The 20,064-nt window shown below is 54.6% G+C and overlaps 6 protein-coding genes across 6 annotated transcripts; 2 read left to right on the top strand and 4 right to left on the bottom strand.

The window, feature by feature from the left end:
* Positions 1–917: 917 nt before the first annotated feature.
* BDP81DRAFT_320217 (uncharacterized protein) lies at positions 918–2,246 on the top strand (the record flags this gene model as incomplete). The annotated part of the gene is made up of 2 exons (XM_060584506.1): positions 918–1,708; positions 1,781–2,246. The coding sequence occupies 2 exons, from the start codon at positions 918–920 to the stop codon at positions 2,244–2,246; spliced, it is 1,257 nt and encodes a 418-aa protein (XP_060445316.1).
* Positions 2,247–2,737: 491 nt separating this feature from the next.
* Positions 2,738–4,708, bottom strand: BDP81DRAFT_449698 (uncharacterized protein; the record flags this gene model as incomplete). The annotated part of the gene is made up of 2 exons (XM_060592444.1): positions 2,738–4,231; positions 4,475–4,708. The coding sequence occupies 2 exons, from the start codon at positions 4,706–4,708 to the stop codon at positions 2,738–2,740; spliced, it is 1,728 nt and encodes a 575-aa protein (XP_060445315.1).
* Positions 4,709–5,680: 972 nt separating this feature from the next.
* Positions 5,681–7,157, top strand: BDP81DRAFT_394366 (Alpha/Beta hydrolase protein; the record flags this gene model as incomplete). Its single annotated transcript, XM_060587949.1, has 2 exons — positions 5,681–5,741; positions 5,809–7,157. The coding sequence occupies 2 exons, from the start codon at positions 5,681–5,683 to the stop codon at positions 7,155–7,157; spliced, it is 1,410 nt and encodes a 469-aa protein (XP_060445314.1).
* A 49-nt stretch (positions 7,158–7,206) lies between these two features.
* On the bottom strand, positions 7,207–9,060 carry BDP81DRAFT_461139 (carboxylesterase; the record flags this gene model as incomplete). Its single annotated transcript, XM_060593738.1, has 4 exons — positions 7,207–7,403; positions 7,465–7,522; positions 7,583–8,659; positions 8,764–9,060. The coding sequence occupies 4 exons, from the start codon at positions 9,058–9,060 to the stop codon at positions 7,207–7,209; spliced, it is 1,629 nt and encodes a 542-aa protein (XP_060445313.1).
* Positions 9,061–10,894: 1,834 nt separating this feature from the next.
* BDP81DRAFT_298037 (uncharacterized protein) lies at positions 10,895–11,971 on the bottom strand (the record flags this gene model as incomplete). Its single annotated transcript, XM_060583108.1, is given in 3 exon segments — positions 10,895–11,177; positions 11,191–11,356; positions 11,425–11,971. Coding segments are annotated over 3 exon segments (996 nt in total), but the record flags the coding sequence as incomplete, so codon positions are not given.
* Positions 11,972–13,135: 1,164 nt separating this feature from the next.
* BDP81DRAFT_320189 (DEAD/DEAH box helicase) lies at positions 13,136–16,565 on the bottom strand (the record flags this gene model as incomplete). Its single annotated transcript, XM_060584505.1, has 13 exons — positions 13,136–13,173; positions 13,257–13,362; positions 13,413–13,497; positions 13,552–13,656; positions 13,714–13,941; positions 13,988–14,431; positions 14,486–14,713; positions 14,766–14,869; positions 14,921–14,922; positions 14,978–15,452; positions 15,513–15,695; positions 15,747–16,012; positions 16,100–16,565. 13 exons carry the CDS (start codon positions 16,563–16,565, stop codon positions 13,136–13,138), a joined length of 2,730 nt encoding a protein of 909 aa, XP_060445311.1.
* Between the last annotated feature and the right edge of the window lie 3,499 nt (positions 16,566–20,064).

The raw sequence follows: 20,064 nt of genomic DNA, 5'->3' as shown, positions 1-20,064 counted from the left end.
TACCTTACGGTAGGTTGAGTTCATGCAGGGAAGAAGCACTTGGAGCTTTCCAGCTCGAGTGGAGCCCCCACCGACACTGGAGAGCGCCGGATACTGGCCGGTCAGTCGGCAGGCAGACCGACATGGACGGGATGCACAGCGGCTGCCATTTTGGGACGTGCGAGTGCCTTATGCATCGAACCCCCTGTATGCCATGCAATTGAAACCGTCCGCAGGAAACATGAGACATTCTCATTGCGTTTTCCCATGAAACGGGCTCTTTAGGTAATGCTCTGTGAACGTCGTCATCAGGAACAGTATCGAACCTCGGGTCTCCAACTAAGTTTTTCTTTCCATGTTAGTTCGTGTGTATCTGTTTCCTCCGTCCCTGTGTACGTGTACGGAGTATTCGTCCGTTCTGGGGCAACTAAAATAAGGTCCGTCGTACTAGGGCATTTCCATTGACCCTGGAGAACCCCGGTTATTTTTGGCCAGGTAGCAGCCCGCCCGCATTGACGGGCCCGACGATCCATGGAAGTTAACCGCGGACCTTGCGCATGTCTCTAGGTGTGGCTTGGGGCACTTTGGTTAGGCAGCTTACCTCATCGCAGCGGGTGTGAGGTCAGCTCCTTCAACATTGCGACGCACTCTTCCTCCCTCACCATAGTCTTCTTCCCTTGTTCGTTCCATTTCTGTACTTGCATCAAAGATTTGGTTGTTTCTTTCGAAATGGCCCCGGAAAACATCGAGTGAACCAGTTACAATTCTAACTGCGAAAGAGACGAACTTACTGTAAACCGAGCGTACAATCGACTGGTCGAAACCCCCGCGAATAGCTTCCTGTATCCGTAGCCTCCGGGCCCCAAAAAGCCACCACGCTCTCAACTGCCTCTTGCCGCCAGATTGCCCCCTTTTAGACCCCCGATCGACCGCCCACGATGCCGGCCGACTACGAATCAGCAGCGAGGGCTCTCTCCCTCTCGCCGAATCCCCCATCCTCCCCCTCCGAAGCCCACGCCGACGTCCGCCCGCCATGGATCCGCAACATCGGCGGCAACTCGTCCTCCTCGAGAACAACAACCACCCGCCGCATGTCCACAGCACGCTTCGGCCGCGGGGCCCAATCCGGCTCTAGGAGAACCACGGCGCTCTCGGGCGTAAACCGCGCGGTGCGCTCCGCCGTGAAAGCCGGCAACCGCCTGTGGAGCATGTACCTCGGCCTCACCCCCCTCCAGCGCGTGGCCGTCGCCGCGTTCCTCCTCGTCGTCAACGTCCTGGGCCTCCTCTTCCTCATCTACTCGCACGCAATCTTCAAGTGGCTGGCGCCCGTGTCGCAAAAGTGGCGCGCGCTGCCGTTCGGCTGGCTCATCATCTGGGCTTTCACGTTCATGACGGCCTTCCCGCCCATGATTGGCTACAGCACGGCCATCTCGGTCTCGGGCTTCGTCTACGGGTTCCCGCTGGGCTATCCCATTGTCGCGACGGCCACGGTCGCGGGCAGCCTGACGGCGTTTTACACGAGTAGGGGCATCTTTAGTGGTTACGTGCACAAGCTCGTCGGGCAGGATCATCGGTTCATCGCGCTGGGCCAGGTGTTGAGGAAGGACGGGATCGGCATGTTGACGGCGGTGCGCTTCTGTCCGCTACCTTATAGTTTGTCCAACGGGTTCCTGTCCACGATCCCGTCCATCAAGCCTTGGACCTTTGCCGTCTCGACCGCACTTGCCAGGTAATTAAAGCTGGGAACCCAATCGTATCCTTCGCTACGGTTCCAGCATGACTAACAGAGGATCCCCAATAGTCCAAAGCTTCTCGTCCACGTCTTCATCGGCAGCCGCCTCGCCCTCATCGCCGAAAAAGGCGACGAGATGACGGCCGGCGGCAAGGCCATCAACTACATCTCCATGATCCTCGGCGGCGCCGTCGGTCTCGTCGTCGGCTGGCTCATCTACCAACGCACCATGGCCCGCGCCGCCGAGCTGGCCCTGGAGCAGGCCGAGATCGAGGGCGGTCTCGTGCCCGGCCAGGACGCACCCGACTATTCGGATATTGAGGCCGGCCTCGTGGACCCGGAGGACGTGGCGGCGCTCATGGACGATGACGACATTTCGCTGTGGGCGCGCGAGGCTGATGAGGAGGGCGGGTATCATGATGACGATGACGATGAAAACGAAGGCGGTGGGCAGAAAATCGGGCGCGAGGATCCCGTGAATCCGTTTGATGATGAGCACAGTGGAAAGGGGGGCGGGTTCAAGGATTCGGATTAAGGCGTTTTTTTCAAAGGACAGTAAAGGTATTGTAGACTTTGAGTTGATGTGGAACTAGACACTGCTTCTAGACATCAAACATGACTGAAATGTTCCAGAATATTGATGCCCAGAGCAACGTACGGGTAAGCGAATTTTGCAGCAATAAGTATTCTCGTGATATCAATGTCTCATTTCTGGTCTTGTGTGGTATCATACGGACGAGTTCTGTCTGCTTTTTCCTCCTGCGTCCATTCATACCATTTCCCCCCCTTGCTGCCTCGTCAATCTGTACATCAAACTCGTGTAGTACACCGTGGAGTGTAACTGGAATAGGAAAGTCCATAAAGATATCTGGACGAGAAAAACTAGCTCTGCATCAAAGGTCACATTCCAACGCCTTCGCTTAAAACAGACAAACGCCTCCCCTTCCCAATAATAGAAAGCCATATGTGCGAAACAGAAAAATGGAGAGAGAAACAAAGATGAGAAGGTGTCATGGGCTCAGACCACTACTGCCTCCCCTGGAAGTGTTGCATGAATTGGATTGCCTGCTCAATGGGATATCCGATGAAGACTGGACCGGTGAAAACCATTTGTGGCATGCCGTTCGGTGTGAACTGCTTGTTCGCGTCGAGCGGGGGGTTGATGAAGGTCGGTTGTTGAGGGGGCATGCTTTGCGATGGCTGCGGCTTCACAGGCGTCGATGGCAGTTCGATAGGTTGAGGATCCGGTTCGGGGTGGACATAGGTTTGATCGCCAGTGTCTGGCGCAGGCGACGCGAAGCCCATTGCAGCAAGTTGAGCGTGATCGAAGGGGCATTTTCCAGCAGGCTTTGGCGGCGATGCATCCTCGCCTATATCGTTTGACATGAGCTTGGGCGCTGGTGTAGGAGAGACAGGTTGAGCCTCTTCGCGAGCGGCTGCCATCGCTGCCATCTTCGTATGATCGAAGGGACACTTGCCAGTCTTTGGCGCTGGTGTTTCCTCGCCTTCAGAACCAGATGGCATGAAGACGGGTGCTGGAGGAGGCGAAAGAGGTCGTTCTTCATCGCCCATACCATGAGGCTCGTAGATGGGAACCGATATGCCCCACGGACGGCTAGGAGACTCGCCGACTCGAACCTCCTTAAGCGTTCTGTCAAAATGGCTCTGCCGAGCCTCATCTGCATCCTCAGGCTCAGGCTGGGACTGGTCGGCATCGTCTGCTGACGTATCCGTGACAGCCTTTGCCCAATTGTGAACCCTCTCATTCGAGGCACGTTCGATCTCTTCCTGCTCCTGCTGTGACTCCGGCAACATGGGCTGATGTAGCGCACTAAGCCCCTGAATCATGTTTACCAAATTGCCGTATTTTGCGTCCAGCTTCTTGATTTGCACCTCATTCTTCTGGTATCTTCTCACACAGACCTCGTGACTGCGAGGCAATTCGTGCTTATGCGTCTCGACGTAGTGTGCGATCTCTTCTGGGGAGTGCTGGTCCAGGTAGCGAATCGGACATTTGGCGGGGGAATCGGCAGCGCCGGGAGCCGGTTGAGATGTTGATTCCTCGAACATGGCGGCACAGATGGGGTCCGTAGAGTGGTGCGGAGTAGGGTCCTGGGAGCCCTTCTCGGCGCTGTGCACTTCACCATCGCCCTCGCCCGCGCTGTCCGCCTTCTGAGAAGAGAAAGGACATTCCAAAGGCCCCTTCTTCCCCTCGATCGTGAAGTCTTGCTCAAGCACGGTAGACATGGAAGTTCCGGTCTGGGCCTCACGAGAAGAAGTCTCTCTACTAGAGTCGCTCGTCTTGCTCGTTTCGCCGATCGACGTAAGCTGCTGGGCAACGCGCCGTCCGTCTCGGATGATGAGAGCAATCTGATTTCGGGTATCCAGCTTGTTGCGCTTCGGTAGCGGTACGGGGTTGGCGTCTTCTAGCGATGGATTCGCGAGTTCGGGCGGCAGCTGTAACTTTGCCAGTACTTCGGAGATTTCGGGGGCAGCAGGGGCATGTTTGTCGGCCAAATACTGGTACTGTGAAGGTCGGCCGATTAGCAAGAATTACCACCGAGGCTGGCCCGGAGACGAAGATGATGGGGGGAAGTTGCAAAAGCGCAAGTCAGAAAATGGTAAAAGGAATCAGTCTTCGCCCCTTGTGAAAGGAGCTCTTGATCTAGAGCTAAGGTTGTTCATCATATTGGAGGTGGTGAGGAGAGTGTCGCAAAGCAGTGGCTCTGCTGACAAACCCCTGCGCGTTTCGTTTCAACTCACCTGCTCGTGGGCGAATCTGAGCTTGTGCTCCAGGATCGTTTTCCTATCGGTCAGGATCTGGACCTCATCGGCGAGAGCGTTGAAGGATTCAACAAGCGTCGTGGTAAGATGTATGTAATTCATCCCACTGTTGGTGGCTTCGCGCTCGGAACATGTGGAATGGGGCATGAAGTGGCGGGAAGAGAAGGTATTCGATGTTTGGGTGGATGGGGAGACTTTCCTTTGGCAGCCCATCGTGCACCAGGCGCTTCCCCAAGTTGGGACTTGGTAAGGTTCGCTAGAGAGGCGGCGCGCGTGGAGTCCGACCCAGGTTTTGCCGAGCCGAGCACATTCGGATCGTACGCGGGGGTTGATGTCATTGGTGGATTGTCACCCGGAATCGGAGCTGAGCTTATGTAAGGAGTCTAGAACATCGCTACCTCTAAGAAAGTGAAAGTGAGGCAAGAAAGGAGAGTTGAAGAGAGCTCTGCCCAGCAACGGATGGCCGGCAATATTGCCAGCATACTTGCTTCTTTTTACGCGCGTGTTCATTGCCAATACGGATACAGCCTTGAGTAATTGTATCGTGCGATAATAAGCAAGTCTTGTGATTATTCTCGGATTTATATTTACCACCACATGATTTCGGTCTCTACTCTGGGACTCCGAAGACTCCAGAACCTTATACTCCATTGAGCAGCGACTGTCTCTTAATACTATTCAAGTAGGAGGAAATCCATGATCAGGTGCATCTGCATTTTCTCATCACTTCTGTAAGGAGGTAGTAACTGCGTCGTCAATAGATACCTTGACCAAGTCACATCCCAGGATTTGGACTACAACCTCTCAGGGCAGATACCGGTCCGTCAAGACAAGCAGTTGAAGTCTAAGTCCATGGAAGGAAGCCTTGCAAATCTGGACTGATTGCAAATCCTCGAAAGTGGAAAGCCGGAGGATTTGAGATGGAATTCTATCCCTCAAGATGCAGTTCCTGGCACGCAACGCTCACAGTGTCACACTGTGACTGCCCCGGTCGCCCAACTGAGAAGGTGCGACATCTCACGGCACTTTATCTTGCACCATCATCTAGGCGGGGTTCTCAGGGTCCTCATATTTGGCTAGTTGCCAACATCAGATTCAGTGTTCATATCCAAGCCTTCTCCTTTTTTAACTACTTTGCTCTCTCGCACAGTCATTAAGCCTTCGCTTTACCCCAGCCGGCTCAACATGGCTTCCAAAGTAATTAGTGCGGCGAAGCTTCTTAGCAAGAGGTCGCATGTCATCCCAGGTAATTTCCCCAAAGGGCTGTTCATAGAAAAGGGCTGTTCATAGAACAGTGCTGATCAGAACGATAGGCCAATTCCTCGTGTCTGAACTCTTCTTTGAGGTCCCAAAGGACTACAGCAACCAGTCCTCGGGTGTTCTTCAATTATTTGGCAGAAGTGTCACCAAACACGAGAGGCCCATAGTCCCTCCCAGCGAAAGTGAGAAGAAGCAGGCAGAGCAGAAGCCATGGATGGTGTTTCTGCAAGGTGGGCCGGGATTTGGTAACCCAGAGCCTCAAGACAGTCCCATCACCCGCACTGCCCTAGATCGAGGATACCAGATCCTATTCTTGGACTACCGAGGAGTTGGACTCAGCTCTCCCGTCTCCGCTGTCACCCTCGCCCTCGAGGGCAATGCTCAGAAGCAGGCCGACCACCTCAAATTACTTCGCCAGGACAACATTGTCAACGACCTCGAAGCCGTCAGAGCCTATCTTACGGAAGACTTCCCGGAAGAAAAGAAAAAGTGGTCCCTCTTTGGTCAATCGTTCGGCGGGTTCGTGTCTCTCACCTACCTTTCGAGATTCCCTCAAGGCCTTCGGGAAGTCTTCCTTACTGGAGGTCTCGCACCCGTCGGCAAGTCGCCTGAGCAGGTGTATGGGGCAACTTTCAAGAAAGTCCAGGAGAGAAACCAGGCCTACTACCAAAAATATCCCGAAGACATCGAAGCTGTCCACCAGGTGGCTCGTTTCATTCAGGAGAAGAAGAAGGTCACTCTTCCTGGTGGTGGTTATCTCACAATCCCGAGGCTGCTCACCCTTGGACTTGCCTTTGGTGCTCATGGGGGACTCGACTCAGTGCACTCGACCATCCTCAAGCTGAAGACGGACTTGGACCAGTTTGGCTTCTTCACGCGCGCATCCCTGACTGACGTTGAAACGGCCACCTCCTTCGACAGCAACATCATATATGCTATTTTGCATGAAGCAATCTACACCGATGGGCCAGGTTCCGCTTCCAACTGGGCAGCCTACAGAGTTGGCAAGTCCTTGGAGAAGTTCTCCTGGTTGGCGAAGGAACCCGCCCTCTCCGAGTTCACGGCCCCGCCCCTCTACTTCTCGGGCGAGATGATCTTCCCACTGCACTTTGAAACATACCCGGAGCTGATTGAACTCCGCGAAGCCGCCGAGATTCTCGCCAAGTTCGACGAGTGGCCGGAGCTGTATGATCAAGAGAAGCTGCGCGAGAACACGGTGCCTGTATATGCCGCCGGCTACATTGACGACATGTACGTCGACTACGAGTTCGCCAAGGATACGGCCGCGCTCGTCAAGGCCAAGGTGTACGAGACGAACCAGCTGTACCACTCCGCGCTGCGCGCCAAGACGGAAGAGGTGATGAGGGAGCTTTTCAAGCTTCGTGACAACCCAATCGACTAATTTGTACGTCTATATCATTACTACACGCATGTACATATCTAGAACCGCTTCAAATGGGTATCTTCGCAGCCGTCTTTTTCCAAAATCCGCATCTCTTCTCTAGTAATCCCAAATCAGCCGTCGCGAACCCTGTTGGGATGACGACCCATTCCTTGCTGTCCTTGAGGGGCGGTACACCAGCTTGCGTTGACGCAGATAGCTTGAGCGCGTTGGGGTCACCCGTCTGGAAGAAAGACGCAAATGCACCTGGAACAGCGAGTTAGTGACAGTGTTCTGCGGTAAGCAACATACAATCCTTTATACTCACCAGCATAGCCTTCGTAGCGGGCAGGGTCCGTCTTTTGCACGGCGTTGACCTGATTCCACTACATACCTGTTAGTTATCCACTGACTAGATTCTTTCACGGAAAGGGACCAAAACTCACCCAGACGGTATCACTAGCATGCTTGGACGGGTTCAGCGAGTACTCGCCCAACCAACCCCCCTTCGGCGCCGCGCCCGAGAACCAAAACGCCGGACACGACAGAACGACGTCCCGATAAATGAGCCCGGCCCGCACGTACGTCGTGTTATACGAAACCGTCTCCGTCGTGCCGGCCGCGGGATACAGCCTCTTTACGCCGTCAATCTCGCAGTCGCCAAACCCGGGTAGGAACCCCCTCAGCCACTTGTCAAACGAGGCCTCGCTCGAGTTGAACGGCGGAGACCCGACGTCCGTCGCGCTCTGGAGCCCGCCGGGCAGGAAGTTCTCGCCCTCGTGCGTGTTGTGCATCGCAAAGGCCAGGTCCATGTTCACCCGCCCCGCGGCGGCGGCCTCAGAGAGCGGTTCCCGGAGAAACTCGCCGTCGATGACGGGCGACCACGTGAAGGACGACGTGTTTGTCACATGCGAGCTCGAGATGGCGAGACTGGCGTCCCGGATCGTCTGCACGTCCGCCTTCTTCAGGCAGGCCAGGCTGTCCTCGACGCCTGCGCACCCCGTGCGGGACGCGAGCTCGTCGTAGAGCGCCTGCGCCTCGGGGCTGTCGTACGCGTACGTCTTTGGCCAGAACGGGCTGCTGGCCATGGCCTTGCGGAAGAGCTTCTGCTCCCCTCCGCGGCCGAGGGCCTGCGCCAGCACGCTGCCGCCGCCGGCCGACTGGCCCCAGATGGTCACGTCGTCCGGGTCGCCGCCGAACTGTTTCACGTACTTTTCCGTCCACTTGATCACAGCCTCCTGGTCCAGAAGGCCTGGGTTCAGGTCCGATTTCGGGTCCGCGGCAATCTGCTTCCCGGGGAGAAGGCCAAAGGCGTTTGTGCGGTAGTTTGGGTAGATGAACATCATGTCGGACGAGGTCGAGACGTTGAGGATCGGGTAGGCCGAGGGCGGGATGCTGAAGTAGGCCGAGCCCTGGATGAAGCCGCCGCCGTAAAAGGTGACGACGACGGGCTTCAGAGGCTGGTCTTGCGTCCAGGGGCGGGAGTAGAGGCCGAGGTACAGACAATCTTCGGAGCCGTTGACCTACAGATGCGTCCAGGACTCAGTCAGCGCCAACATCCTTCTTGATCTCATATCTCACTCAACGGCCATGAAGCAACGAGCTGAGGGGGGAGCAAGGAACCTACCGTCCGTTGAGGGCACATATCAAACGGCTGGCTAGAGTCATACACGACGCCGTCCACCGCCGCGGGTGGCTGCGGACCCCGGAACCGGTTCTCGCCCACGGGAGGCGCCGCGTAGGGGATCTTCTGCCAGTACGATATGTTATACGTGTCCGAGTAGGCGCCCTGGAAGTTGCCGTAGTCGAGCTCGGCCAGGAGGTGATTCTGCTCCGCCAGCCGCTGCAGAGCGGGGCCGGAGGTCCTAAAGGCCGCCGTCAACGCCGTGAATACCGTCGCTACGGTACCTGAGATGGGCGCCATCGCGTGTACACGATCGGGGGGTGATCCTCCTTTCGGCGTGGGGTTGGTGGTGTCCAAAGGGGGGGAGAAGATTGACTTCGACGAGGCGGCAGGCTCTCACGAGAGGCTTCAGCAGGAACGCCGGAAACGAGCTTGATCGACTTCTACTGACGCTGGTGGCTGGAGGACGACTATTATACCTACATAGAGCCAGTCATCCCCAGTTGCAACCGATGGCCCCCGGGGGCCCGGGGAGGGGGGCAAAGGAGGAAGAGGGTCAACCAATGATGTATGTAAGTAATCAAATCAGGCCTATTCAATCTACACTAGTTTGCATTTCCACCATACATGCGCGCCCGGGAACAGAGCCAGTTTAGGGCCTGTTCCGGACGAAAGCATTGTAACAGGGAAAGACACCCAAGAATGAGGAAGAATGTAGAAGCTGTCATTGTTGCTCTCTTGTGCTTGGTTCCAGTGGTTGCGTGGGGTAGCTAGCGCCGATGTGGTGGAGTTCGCAAGTTGCACGGACAAGGTTTCCCCTCTTCTTTTTTCCACTGGTCCCCGGAGCGGCGGAGCTTCGAGCAGCGCACCTGAGCCAGTGAACAGCCTCTGAACAGTGAATCCCCAGAATCCGAATCAGCGACATTTGAGGGAAAAAAGCTGGGGTGACGGGGGGCTTGGATTGGGGTTCGTTCGGCCTGTCGGCCGGGGTGGTGGGCTCGCACCGCCTCGGTATTTCTGCTCAATCTTGCCCCGAAAGTAGTGTACACTATTCGTATGGATGGCAGGCTCGACGATGCAATTTCTCCGCCGCAACCATTCTGTCTTTATGTTTTGTGTTCCCTCGTTTGGATCAAATGGCATCAATGACTCTCTTGCGCTCCGCTCCTACTGACCGTTTGACGGAACCCGGCAATACTCGTAGGGACTCGCGGATGCAACGGCAGAGTCCATTTCCACATCATGATGCAACGAAACCTCCAAATACATACACCTTTCATCGATCCTATCAACCAACATTATCTGCTTCCAATTCACCAACATTAAACACCATTTTGCCCCGCCGCCTCGGTCCCGACACGACGCAGTCTTGCAGCGCCAAAATGGGCCGCTGGCACGAAAACGATCACATGGGCCGGAGACCTGCATGGATTTTGGTTCGATCGGATAAACGGGACGCGTCTTTGTTTTATTTCTGCAGTGCCTCCTTCGCTTTCATCCAAATGATGGGGTAATATCTCTCAACAAAGCAGTGAGTGACCCGTCGCCGTGGGACAAAGGCTCCCGAACATGGGGCTCCATCGAACAGAGTCTCTTTCGCCTTGACCACTTGACCACCCATGCTCAGCAACGTCGTCGCTTTCCTTCTTTTTCCAACAACATACGGATACAAACGCCTGATACCCAGTCATGTCGACGGCGTTTTCCTACCTCCATGTACCATTCCTGCAACCTTTTTTTTTTGTCGAATAAAACAATCATGGCAAACAACCTCCAGGGCAGGATCCCTTAAAGGAAAGCTGTGCCTTGTGCCAACCACTTAAACACCAAACGGGCCTGGATGCCAATGATGCGGCGGCGGAGGCGGAGGAGGCCGCATATGAGGATGCATGGGCGGCGCAACCGGCCACATGGGCATGGCGTGAGGGCGCGTCGCCCGTTCCATGGACGGCAGCGCTCTACTGCCTAGATCCTCCTCTCTTCGGATCGCTGTCTCGCGGAGCATAAGAGCCGCAACTTCTGGATGCCCAATCAGAAAGTCCGACGTATACTGCGGCGCTCGTTGCCAGAGCAAAGGCTGTAAGAAGCCAACGCGCGCGAAGATCATCCTCAACAAAGGGTCTGATTCGGGGACGCCGGCGTAGAGCTTCGAACAAAGTTGCAACACAATCGACTGCGCTGCGTCAGGCCCGGCGGATTCGAGCATATCGATACAGTGACGCTGGATCACGGTTTTGAAATCGTCCATGAGAAATTTATTGGCGACAATGTACACCTCCAGGCTTAGCTCATATGTGAGCAAGAAAGTCCGCATGTCTTCGCCTCGTATGCGGTCGCCGTCCGCGTACTCGTCATTGACAGAGAATGGCACCCCGACTGAAGGCGTTGACCCTGGCGGTGTAAGGACTTGTTGTCGGCTACGGCGTCGACTGTGTGGCTGTAAGCCTATGGGCCGCACTGGTGGCAAGGGATTGATGATATGCGGCGGAAGGTGGCCGGGAATCGGCCTTGCGCGACCAACGCCACAGTTCCAGCATGGCGGTCCGGTGGTTGTGGTGCAGCGCGGACATCTGCAATCTGGGCGGTGTGTGCCTGGCTGCTTCCGGTTCATGCGGTCCCATTGCCGCTCCCGCCGCCGTTGCCGCCGCTGAGCCCGGATTCGACTTCTGGCGCTGGCATCGCTGGCCTCCGACGATGAGACCTCCGACTCCGAATCGCTTCGATAGCCAGAGTCTTGTGCTTTTCCTCGTTCTGATGCCTCAACATCCAACGCTGACGCTGCTGGCTTGATAGGCACGAAGCTTCTTTGATACAGGAAGGCGACAAGAAAGTGAAAGATGGCCGGATCCTCTTCTGGAAAGTCCATGGATTGCGCCTCAGCTTCTCTAAAGTCTCCGCAAAGAGCTTTTCGGAAATATTCCGCGGCTAGCAAGATGTTCCTGTGTACATGGAAAACCTCTTGATTCGGCGCTCGTCCAACTCGCAAGGGGATGATGGTTGAGTTGTATCGACCGTCTGCTGAACTTAGCCACAAATCTTCGCTCGGGCTAGGATCGTCTTTTCGTTTGTTCTCTTCGTGTGTCTCATCGATGACAATGACATCAGGGAAACTGGTCGGTCCTGCTCTCATCACATCGCCTAGAGTTCGAACGGCACCATCTGCATCAGCGCTGCTCCCGCCCCTACTGTGCGTATGGTTCTGAGTGGACATTTCGCAATGTAGTCGGTGTATGAGGTTATATCAGTTTAACTCTGTAAAAATCGTTGCGAGGTTGAGCCTCACAGTGTTTTTGGTGAGCTGCAACATGTAACCAAAAGAGAAAATGAACAAGTCGAGTCAAAGAACCAAGAGAGAACTAAAACAAGAAGGAAGGAGAGGAATATGAGAGCGTATCTCGGAGACAAGGAACGACCCCTTCATATAGCTTAGACTTGTACCAGACCGAGGTCAGGCAGCCACACCCACAGCTATATGCAAAAGTCGAACAAGACGGATGAGGGTGGGTAGCTCGGTGGGCGCGGTGGCTGTCAGACCTTTGTTGGTCGCGAGCCTTCTGGGCGCGACCACCAACTAATGGCGAGGCGCATCTCGGTCACTAGAGGCCCGCCGGACAAGGTTCTTTCGGGACAGAGTCAGTTTCTTTGCTTTTCCCGTCTCCCCTGCTGTGTAACTCGCGCATGAACCGTTGTGTTGTCGCATAGAAGAATCGATTGCATGTCAGGTGTCACCCAGGATTTGCGCTGGGTCGCCATTCCTATTCCTCGATCGGTTGTGGCTCTGTTTCTCTAGCGAACATTCCCGGGAATGCCACCCACCTCGGTCTGCTTTCCTATGCACTCCGTCGTCGTGGGTGTCTTGGTCAGTCATGGTGTGGGTGCCTGCCTGGACCTATGCGCAGCTCCGGAACGGGACGCAGACAAATGCAGCACCGTACTGCGGGTGCCATGTGATGAGCCCGAGTTGCGTTTGGTTGTCTTGCACCGTTGCACCTTTTTCGTGTTGGTGGCTGTCGGTCTACGGCTTTGTTCCAAAATCGCGGCTAGTCAGGCCACTGAGAAGCCATGGGAGCCCAGAGTAGCGGTGGGTGCGGACCTCCATCACACGCACTTGTCGCGTTAATATCCGGCCCTGCGAATGCGGTGGGAGGGGCTGGCATCCGACGCAATGCAGGTTGGGCATCTTCGTCACCAATTATTGGCGGATGTGCGGCGGAATGCATGCGCATCTATTGCGGGAGGTAGTAGAAACAGCCTATGAGCACCATAGCCAACTGCCCGGGTACGATGTACCAGCTTCACAACGGCCGCGGTGCAACCAAGCTACGAGGGTGTTGTCGGCCGCTCCAACCCTTACCAACGACCTCCGGCATGTTGGTCATTCTTCCTCATAGACTTCCTGTTGCATTTGAATACCTGTACGCACGCATAGTCAGCTGCTGTGCCAGCCCGACTCACATTCCACCAACGGCGCCGATATGTCTCTCGGTTTGACTTACGCCACAGTCGGTTGGCCGAGTCCGAGATGACCCTGGCCTTGGCCATGAGTTTTTCTTCGTATTTGATGCTTTCCTGTTCCTTGATACGCAATTTACTCGGTTGAGCCTGTCAAACAATGAGTTTGTTATCAATCTTGAACTCCGTCGCTTGCTTACCTGCATCAGGATTGGCAAAAGCTCATTGGGATCAGCATTTGCGACGGCCGCAATGCTGCGAAACCCGTTCTCCCAAAAGACTCTACTGTTCCACAAAGTTAGACGAAATTCCGATGCATTACCCGGTCGCGCAACTCACGCTGTCCGGCTCTTCACGAACGTAATTCTGGCCAAGGCCAGCAAGTCGGCTTTTGCCCCAGCTCTTAAACGATCTGAAAAGTGATCTAGTGCAGCAGACATAACGCTGGCCGATGCGATTAGTGATCGATCTACTACGCGTGTGACAAGCAACTCGACTCACCCCCAATCCATATGTTCGCAGAATTTGATCATTCCAGCCGCAAACCCGTTGCAAGTTTGGGATAGGGTTTGGACAGCACCGCGCGGCACATCGTACTTTCGCGCCACAACGTGGATGGGCATCTCGTTACACAGGTCTCGTAATTGAAAGGCCATGTAAAACCGACGGTGTACACGAACCATCTCTTTCTCCTCGGCAGTCGTCTCTTTGAGTGTGCTACCCTGCGCCCTGGTCACGGTTAGCGACATCGGAAAAAGGGGCCCGAGGTACCTACAACCGGTTGATCACAGCACGCTTGAGCCCAAGGAAGCCGAGAACTCTATGGCCACTTTCATCCATATTGTCCACTTCGTTCCTGAAAACCTGCCAATTGATGTTGGTGCCAGAGTCCTGGACGGGCGTAAAAGTGTAAAGGATGTGCATCTCTCCATCCATAACAAATGCTTGAAGCGCCCTTTCCAGTTCCTTGTGGATAAAGACACCATCGTCAGGATCCAATGCAAAGGCTACAATGGCCCTCCCAAGTTTTGTCGGCTGATAGTTGTCGCAAACGTCCACGGACACAAAGCCCATGTTTGTCAGATTTTTGAGGCTGACCTCGACGCAGTCTTGGAGGGACTCCAGAGGCCCAGAGCGGCTTAACAGAGTCTTCGTTATGTACTCGTCCAGCGCATCTCGGCTTGTTGCCAATCGTATGGCAATGACTTCCAGGAGTGCTCTGGATGCTGTTAGCACGATGAATGCTACTGCGCATCTATGCCGGGATTCTGACCTTTGGATTCGCTTCCTATCCGTCATCAAACCGCTGGTGATTTTTGGCATCTCGGCGTGCATCAAGTCGACAACCTGCTCAAGATCATCTTTTCGGCAGCACAGGTAGGTTTCTCCGACTTCGTCTTTTCCCTTGCGACCAGCACGTCCACGCATCTGTCTGAGCATCGATGGCCCCACGAAATCTCTTCCCATGCGAGCATTGTGAAGGATAACTCGTCGTGCCGGCCTCAAACCTGTCAGCAAGCCTAACCACGATTGTGATATACCTCTAGACTTACAAGTTTATGCCAGCTGCTAAGCTGCATGTCGCTACACACACTTTGAGGGTCCCGGCATCGTATGCATTGGCGATGATGTCTCGTTCTTCGGTGGTAAGACCAGCCTGTGATATTTAGCTGCTAATTCAATAGCGCTGCATTTGATGCAAACTGACATCTGAATATCGCCGTATTAGTTGCTAAGCTTGTAAAGGTTTCGTAATTGGACTTACGGTGAAATGCAACGCCCATAGGTACCGTCTCTTCCAGGACAGGATCGATGCCCGTCCCGAGACTGCGCAACTCAGCCATGAGTTCAACCCTCTTCTCCACAAGGCCAGGGTCGAGCTCGTCTTGCGTCGGCATGACTTTGGCAATCCAACGGGCGTCTGCTTCACAGCCGTAACGACTGCTGGCGAAGACCAACGCTCCGTAGCCAGCCTTAGCAGTCTCGCTAGCAAGTGAAATAACAGCATTGAGCACGGGATCTTGGAATTCCTTGTGACTCGAAGGTTCGATGCGTCTTGTGGCTCTAGATCCCGGCTGGTGAGTGGCTGTATTGAGGTTCTTGGCCGTCTTCAGCAGCTCACTTGTCGTTGTTGCTGGGTACACATTGCCCTCGTAGACAAGATGTTCTTCGATCGGTACTGGGCGATAACGCGTTTCATACGAATGTGCTCCCAGCCATGTAGCCAAGAGACTGATGTTCTAAGAGGTTGAGTCAGTATGTGCTGTGATCGAGTATATATGCAACGATATCGCACCCACAGACATGGTGGCGCTCATACCGATGATTTGCACCGGCTGAGGCAGGGTGAGCAACTTTGTGCCCATCAACTCCATCAGATAACCGCGGTGGTCATCGTCGATCATATGAAGTTCGTCGAGGACAACCGACTTTAAATGCTTGATTGAGCAATCGTCTATTGCCGTATTGACAAGTGCGTTGGCCTGCCCGGTCAGAGTCAGCTAGATCCGAGTTGTAGGCCGTACGCTTCCCACCTTCTCTATGGTACACACGCCGATGTCAAAGTCAGACCAAGTAGGCTTGATTTTGCTTCCTCCAAAGAACCCAATGACCCTGATCGTGTCTTCGTCTGCCCGCCGCCTCCAGATGCGTTTCTCGTCGTCAATCTCATCTTTGGGTTTCATCACACCCTGGACGATGTTTCGAAGCCAACGGACCTTTTCCTGTACGAGGGCAACATAAGGCAGAACCAAAAGAACTTTGGCGTTCTTTTCCTCTAGCACCCTCTTCAGCATCAAAACTGTCGACTAGTCAGTCTGGTGTCAGCCATGATGACGGTCGGACTTGCCATCAGCCACAAGGGACTTTCCGCCTCCGGTCGGAGCACTGTAAACGAGGTTTCTTTCGCCAGCGAGAAGCCCCGGCCCGCGGAGACATGCTTTTTGCCATGGATACATTATTTTGATACCCAGGCTGTAAAGGTTCCGGACCAAGGATCGAGGAAGTCCATAGTATGGATGGGCAAGAGCAAGCAACGGATCCGAAGATGACGAAGGCGTGGACTGGAATTCTCTCCGCTGTGTGTATTCAGATGGACCTTGAGTGGCCGCCGGGCTCAATGAGATTATCGGGCTCGCTGTAAGTTTTGGAGGCACAGGAGGCAAACTTGCCGCTCTCTGCACTAGAGAGGTGTGGCGAGGCAAATCTGTCGGTTTCGGTGCAATAGGATGAGCAGACTCAGCCCGAGGTCGTTTCTGCCCAGCAATTGTGGTTGTCACGGAGTGATAAGCTCGGCCTTGCTCCTCGGCGGCCTCGACGGATGTTTTATGCCAGATGCCGTAATTGGTGGCCATTGTGAAGCAAAATAGTACCAAATGTCAGAATGCAATCCATGGAGACAGGGCAAATCCAAGTTGCAGTCAGAGTAAAAAAAAAAAAAAGCCAAGGCTGCAAAAGGGAGAGCAAAGAAGTGAAATGGGACGGGCTCCAAGGGAAGACTTGAATGTTGTGCGCGTCCTGCAGAACGTGTGGAAGGCAGCAGCAGGGATGGCCCGCTTCCGCTGGGCCACGCGAAATCATGTTGGAAGGTGGTGGTCCATTGGGTTGGTTACCTCAGCAGGAGCACCGTGATGGCAGACGGTCGGTGTGTATGTGCCGCCCGAATTTTGACCACCAGGTGGAAGTTGAGCGACTGGATTCGGCCGGCTGACGGAGTCGCAGGGTACGTACTCTGCACCGGCCAGACCGCCCCCACTTGAGGCCGAGCCACACTTCACACAACCCGTTTGGTGGAGTACACTGGCGATGCGTGGCTGACTACTCACTCCATGGGCCAGACGTGGCACTGACCTTCCATCGCTGTTGCAGAGATGTTGGAATCGAGGCCGACTAGGTAGTCAGGGACCGGACCAGATAACCTTGAGCCGATGGGGGCTACGGGCTGCCCCAGGTAGGATTTAGATTTTGAGGGGAGACGAAGTTCGCTTGGCGCTGGGGGGGCGCTTGTCTGAGCTGTAAGAGAAGAGACCGGATGGGGTGTGATCGGGGGGTGGGAGGGCAGAAATCTAGTCTTGTTCGATAGACATTGGCAAGAGACAAAAACCCGCTGTCGAAAAGACAAAGGGCAGGCCGGAACAGAACAGATCAGCGTGCGTTGGGGACAGGGGCATGCGGTTCTTTGTAAGAGGCACCAGACAGGTGGCCAGCCGCAACCATCAGGAACCCGAACTACCTTTCGAAGTGCACCGCAGAGCAACTCGCGTGGGCGAAGGATGATCCAGGCTCCGAGCCAGCAGTATTAGAGCATTGGAACCATATGGTAGGGATCCTATTACACAGTAATAAGGTAGGGAATGGAAAGTATCGGGGTGGTCCCCCAAGGCCTGGCTTTGGTGAGGAACCAGACCCTGTCGCAATACAGGGATCATCAATTCGGCCCCACACATTCCTTAACGCTCCGTCATGGCCTGCCACCACCAGTGATCACGACCCCATCTGTTTCCCAATGACGAAGATGGTCAGTCAGAACGGTTCCCCTCCTTCGATGACCGACGCTGCTGTCAACGTAGATTGAAGCTATTCGTCACTTCGTCGACCCGACTGACACAGCGAGCTAAAGTGTGTCTCTAGCAGCAGATCAATGGCTGCGCCGAGGATTGTCACCCTAGTCAGGCCTATACCACGCCCGAGCCTTCATCTTATACGTCTCCCCACATCAATACAGCTACTTGTATCCGTACATTGAGCGGCAGACTGTCAACTATCCGTACATGAGCTGGAGCATGCCTTGTGCATGTCACGCTCGGAGCACCAGCTTCAAGGGCAGAGATGTAATACTACGTATGTAGGTATTCCGGCACAGGCCCAGGTTCGAGATCTAACATTGGCATTTTCGGTCAGGGCGTCGATGACTCGGCGCAGGGCACATGGTTATTGGTCCGACCGGAGGAGCGGTTGCCTCGTGTACCTCGATGCACTACTCCGTACTGCTGGCAGTTAAGTGAAAGTCGAATCTTCGTTATGGAAATGCCGCGCTCTCCCGCTGCCCAAGTTGTCGATTCCCCTCCCATTCGATGAAACGAGTCGGGGTTCAAGGCAGTGCATGACTTCGAGGCCGGTAGATTAGGAGTGATTGGAAATGGCCAGGAATGCGCTTGTTGCTGGCCAGCGATCAGCCCCTGGCAACATGTGGCATGTGGTGCCCTTCTTTTTTTTTTCCCTCTCCTGTGCGGCGTGCCGGACCAACCGACAAATGCGGTCAATCTCATCTGGGTTTTCTGACGTCCCGTCTGCCGCTGGTGGGCATCTGCACCACCGATCGCGAAAGCTGTCGCATTCAGATAATTTCCAGTCGACAGTAAGCATTCCGGGGAGCTAGTGATTTAGGTCGTCCGAAGCCTTTCGATCATATATCTACCCTTGATAGCATGTGTGAAAAGCTGCCTACGCGATTCTGAAGGATATGCGCTCGATTGACTCATGGACGAGCTGGCTGGGCTTTCTACCAGGGTAAGCTTGAGACTCGACATCGTGGACATTACTGAGAAACCCAACAAATGGAATCGATGCGTATCCCGATCGCTGGAGAGAGAGCACTCAATGGCGACAAAGGGGGCAAATGAATTTGGGCCCGTAAGAAGAAAAGACGTGGCTCATTCGTCGTTCTGCTCCGGGGCTGCACAATCCAGGCTCAAATTGGACAGCCAGCTGCTTATACGCCTTGTGGGTGCCCACGCCCGTCGTCGACTGCACACCACGGAGAACTCCTCACCTCATTAGTCGTGCTCGCCGAGGCTGGCCCCCCGTTTGTTTGGCGCAATGCGGTCGCTGCCGCCGATGGCTTGCGGCGCGGTCGTGGCCCATGCTGTGAGAGCACCAACTTCACTCTGCATGATGCTGGAGACAGACAATTGTGCCCTTTCTTTTCTCATCAGATAACACTGATTTGAAGGCTCAAATTCCAATCGCTCAGAGCCTTCAAAACATATGTCTTGAAGACGAGAGAACGTGAGAAGAAGCACTTCCCGGTTTCTCATCATCGTTAGGATAAGGTACGTTCAAGTTGTCTTAGGTAAGGTACCTAGTGCCGCAGCTCCTGCAATGGCAGAGAAAAAATACGTACCTCTTAGTCGCCAGCCAGCGGTCCCTTGCGGCTCCACTCCGACGTCCAAGCCGATACGTATCCGTACAGATACATGGACCATGTATCTCTCCACGACGCCTTAAACCTCAGCGCGCTGTGTCTCCGTGCCAGGAGGGAATGGGTCAAGCTGGCTCGTGGTTTGAACTATGAAACACATCGTAGTATTGTTTGCGCTGATGTGTCTTCAAACCTGACGGTCGCCAGAAACGTCTACAGGATATTGCACTCGCCTAAGAATAAGTCCCGGGATTGCGGGAGCGGGAACGAGTGTGCCTCGATCTCATCTGTACTCCGTACTCCTCAAGTACTTGTGTGGTGGTGCGCGCGCCTTGCCTCGGAAGCTGGGCGGGCAACGGTCGGCATCTGACTGCTCTCTTAAAGCAGCTCTCCCGTGTCCCGCTGTTCAATACGGTCTTTCTTCGCCTCGCATTGTTTCTCAGAGACGGAAAGAGCCATTTTATACAGGAAACTTATAGTTGTCCTATCAATTTCAGCAGACGGTAGCCTGTAGTGTAGGTTTCGCAAGCGGGCTGGCGGGCTGATTCACCACCAATAACGTGCAGTATCCACACAGCTCAAGTGTCAGAAAGCCTTTCGATTGAAGCCAAAAAAACAGAAACTGTCAGGGACATAGTTGACGATATGGACGACCAGTCGCGGATTGAAAATGCCTACACCAGGAGCAGCAAAGGTGTTTTGACTTGGCATGG

The sequence above is a fragment of the Colletotrichum phormii genome (genome assembly GCF_030913505.1).
Source record: "Colletotrichum phormii strain CBS 102054 chromosome Unknown BDP81scaffold_10, whole genome shotgun sequence".
Lineage (NCBI taxonomy): Eukaryota > Fungi > Ascomycota > Sordariomycetes > Glomerellales > Glomerellaceae > Colletotrichum > Colletotrichum phormii.
The sequence above is the reverse complement of the archived record's forward strand: the minus strand, read 5'-3'. Positions and strand labels throughout refer to the sequence as shown.